This window comes from Gracilinanus agilis, chromosome 6 (genome assembly GCF_016433145.1).
Source record: "Gracilinanus agilis isolate LMUSP501 chromosome 6, AgileGrace, whole genome shotgun sequence".
NCBI lineage: Eukaryota > Metazoa > Chordata > Mammalia > Didelphimorphia > Didelphidae > Gracilinanus > Gracilinanus agilis.
Genome location: NC_058135.1, coordinates 227,768,550 through 227,772,348, shown reverse-complemented (window position 1 = coordinate 227,772,348; position 3,799 = coordinate 227,768,550). Strand labels below are relative to the sequence as shown.

The window sequence follows — 3,799 nt, the reverse complement described above, 5'->3', positions numbered from 1 at the left end:
CCCTGGGACTGCTGGGATCCCCAATCCTTTCTAGTCCCGCTTCCGGCGCAGGCGTCAGATTGTCCCTCTCCACACTCTCTACTCCTGAAAGTATGGCAGGCAGGACAGAGGAAGAGCTGGGGCTTGGACCTGGCCCTGTTCTGACCTCTGGGTGACGGTTCCCCACCCACCCCCCTTCCTCTGCTCGGGGATGCTGTCCAGAGTCCTGACCCTTGACACTCATCCTCATTGTCCCCTCCCCTGCAGTGCCTCCCCTGTGGTCCTGGGAGCAAAGGGCGCTGCTTCGGACCCAGCATCTGCTGTGGCGAAGAGCTAGGCTGTTATGTGGGCACCGCCGAGACCCTGAGGTGCCAGGAAGAGAGCTACCTGCCCTCCCCGTGCCAGTCTGGCCAGAAACCCTGCGGAAGCGGAGGGCGCTGTGCGGCCAGCGGGATCTGCTGCAGCAGCGGTGAGAGACTGGGCATGTCTGGGTCCCTGATCAACCCTGTGCGAGGACGAGGGACTCAACCGTATGGCCCGGGAGTCGTGACAAATGACCTTCCTCCCCCGAAGGCCCTTTCATGACTCAAACTCTCTTCTGGTCTGCCCTTTGGGGGTTTCCCTTTCCACTCTCTCCAAGGTTAGGGACTGGGGAAGATGGAGTTCAAGGTTGCCCCCATCTGAATGAAATATCTGCCCTCTTTCTTTTGCAGATGGCTGTGGATTGGACCCTGCTTGTGATCAAGAGCCCATATTTTCCTAGGCCTGGACAGCTGGAGCAGCTTATTTCCTCTCCCCCTCCGGGCTAACTGAGAGGAAGGAGCCGGTGCCTTAGCCCCTGGCTTTCTGTTTTGTTTGGGAAATTGTTCGATTTCATTTGCCAAATCACTGTTTCCTCAGTGAAATGGTTATAAAAGATATTTGCCAACTACTCCTAAAATGTGTTGGTATCTTTTGTTTTTACAATACCTTCATTTCCACTCTGGCCTCAGAAATCTAGGTTTGAGTCCTGCCTCTATTACATGCTGTGTGATCCTAGGCAAGTCAAGCTCCTAGTCCCCTAGGCAGCTTGCTAACTATACATTACAGGGGAAGACCTACACTGGAAGAGGGAGCCTTCTCATTCTAGTTCTTTCTATTCCAAGGAAATCACAGACCTGGTCCCCTTTCTGTCTTTTATCATTTCCAAATATGTTTTTCCTCTTTCCCCCACCTAGAGGGCCATTCCCAGTTACAAAGAGCAAGAAAATGAGAGAAAAATTAATGTCGGGTGTGCAAATGGAATTAACTCTAACCCATTCATAGTCTAAACTCTACTTAAACTAGGCATAGAGATGATGTCATCCCCACCTCCCTTTGTGGGGAGGGGAGACGAGTTACCCACACATGACATTAAGTAACAAATCAAGAACAAGGGACTGCCCTTTGGGCAGTCCAAATCAGTGTAGAAGCTGCCATTTGTCCACTTGAATTAGAGGTGGACCCTCAGGGAGTGAGGAGAGACACTATCTCTTGTTGGTTACTTCTTGCTAAGGGAGTTCCCGCTTTGAACTTGGCGCTGAAGGATCTCGGAGGAGACCTCAGGCAGCTTCTACTCTGAATGGTCACGTGGGTAAGTTAGGCTGACTTCCTTAGGTCTATCTTGGCGTTTCCAAACTCTGCCTTTAAGTAGGCACTAGCCTATCTGATTGCTAGGCCTTGAGGCTTGTAGCCTCATTTATTTAGCCTTTTAACCTTCTCTCTCCATCCAGGTCTCTGCAGGCCTGGACTAGCCTCTCCCTCTCTCTATTTCCCTACCTTTTACCTTCCTAATTGTAAATAAACTACCTTAAACCCGATCCTGACTTGGGTCTATTTTAATTATGGAATCAATCTGAGTTGTTGATTCCTGGCAGCCACACTTTAATTATATACCTATAAAATATCTAAAATCTCCCTCTTACAAGGGTAGGTAGCAAAGCTAACCAATACATCCATCTGACAGTATATTAGAAAACTCCCACTCATAGTCATTCTCTCCCATCTCTGGAAACCAGAAGGAAGTGGTTCATTTTGTTATCTCTTCATCAGTTGCCATACACTTTTTTTGGGTCAGTCAACAAGCATTTATCATGCTCTAAGACCTGGGAAAACAAATACAGACTCAAATATAGATCCTCCTCTCTAGGATTTTACATCCTAATAAGGAAGTCATCCCATAAAAGGAAGCTAACAATCTGCGGTGGGAGTGGAGGGGAAGTATCTGGAATGGGAGCATGCCAGAAGAGTGCAGCCTGGTGGAAAGATGGCAGACTTGGATGCCCTCCTTAAACTTGAATTGTGAGAGGAGCCCTCTACTCCAGTCACAAGGAGAAGTCCCAGAAACAAAGAGCACTTTTTTTTACCCTTATCATCTGTCTTAGAATCAATACTGTGTATTGGTTCCATGGCAGAAAAGTGGTAAAGACTAGACAATGGAGGCTTGCCAGGGTCACCCAGTCAGAAAGTGTCTGAGGCCAGATTTGAGGGGGTGCTTTCAAATGATTTTACAGGATGAAGAGGTCTCTGGGGTCTGATGGAGAAGTCCAGAAGAGGGCAACCTGGTGGAACACAAAGGGAGAGTCAGTGAGAGGGCAAATGTTCAACAACATGTTTGTTGTAATATAGTCTTCCTCCTTCTTCATAATGTGAATTTTCCTCTATGTTAGTATCACACAGCTTTGCTTTACGCTTGTCCAGATTGCCTAACATAAAGGCACTTGCCTAGAAAATACCAGTGACTTGTTTTTGGGAGAAGACATTCTGTATTCCTCTACCACATGGGATGGGAGTGGCCCCTTTGCATTGCTGTGCAGCCCAAACACAGTGTTTTGAATATATGTCCCAGATGATCTTTTGATGTTATTGAAAATTAGAGAATTTACATGCTCTGCATATTTGTAAAACCATCATTAAGTTCTCCAAGCAGTTTTTAGGATTCTCCAAAACTTCTTTTAGGATCAATGAGTTTCTTAGCTATGTTAGAGAAACATACTAAAACTAATTCCATAGCATAGTGACTGATTTGAACAAAAACAACAAAAATTATTCCATATCACTGTTTCCAAGAAAGGTAGTAATAGAGGAATACTTGACTGGGGACTTGGAATTGAATTGTAAGTCTATTGTCTGAAGAATAACTTAGCTAAGCCTGGAGGGGCTTATTGTAGCAATATGGTGGTGGTGATAGGAAATAGATAGTTAGCTCAGTGGACTGAAAGCCAGGTCCAGAGATGGGAAGTAGTGGGTTCAAATCTGGTCTAAAATACTGTCTAGCTGTGTGACCCTGGGCAAGTCACTTAACCCCCTTGCCTAGCTTTTACGGTTCTTCTGCCTTTGAAACAATATACAATATTGATCCCAAGATGGAAGGTAAGGATTTAAAAAAGAAAGAAAGAAATATAGTCACAAGGGAATGATTTTTTAAAAGCTATCAATTGATCAAGAGTCTGTATGGTAAAATGGATGAGGAACCAAGTGTTGATGTCAATTAGATCTTGGTTTGGAATACATTTGGCCCTCTTCTCCCTCTGTACTATCCTGCCTAGTGTGTATGGGATGTTCAGGGAGTAAGTACTAACACCTCCGGTGCGAAGGCTTACTGAACCCTTCTCATGCCTACTAATCCACCTTTGGCGTCCACCTTTCACCCAACTCTCATCTGTGGCTCCAAGAAGCTGTAGATGCATACTGGAAACACCCCAGTAAAATCACCTCAGCAGATGGACTTAAACCAAATGACTGACCTTAAAGCAGTTGGTGAGTTAGGAGCATGTCTATCCCAAGCACGCGAAGACTTCCC

The 3,799-nt window shown here is 45.9% G+C and overlaps 1 protein-coding gene across 1 annotated transcript in view; it reads left to right on the top strand.

The window, feature by feature from the left end:
• LOC123252500 (neurophysin 2-like) overlaps positions 1-742 on the top strand; it is a 49,378-nt gene extending 48,636 nt beyond the window's left edge. The window contains exons 2-3 of the mRNA XM_044681796.1: positions 247-448; positions 693-742. Of these exons, the coding sequence (XP_044537731.1) occupies positions 247-448; positions 693-742 (252 nt within the window). The remainder of the gene's footprint in view (positions 1-246; positions 449-692) is intronic.
• Positions 743-3,799: the final 3,057 nt, after the last annotated feature.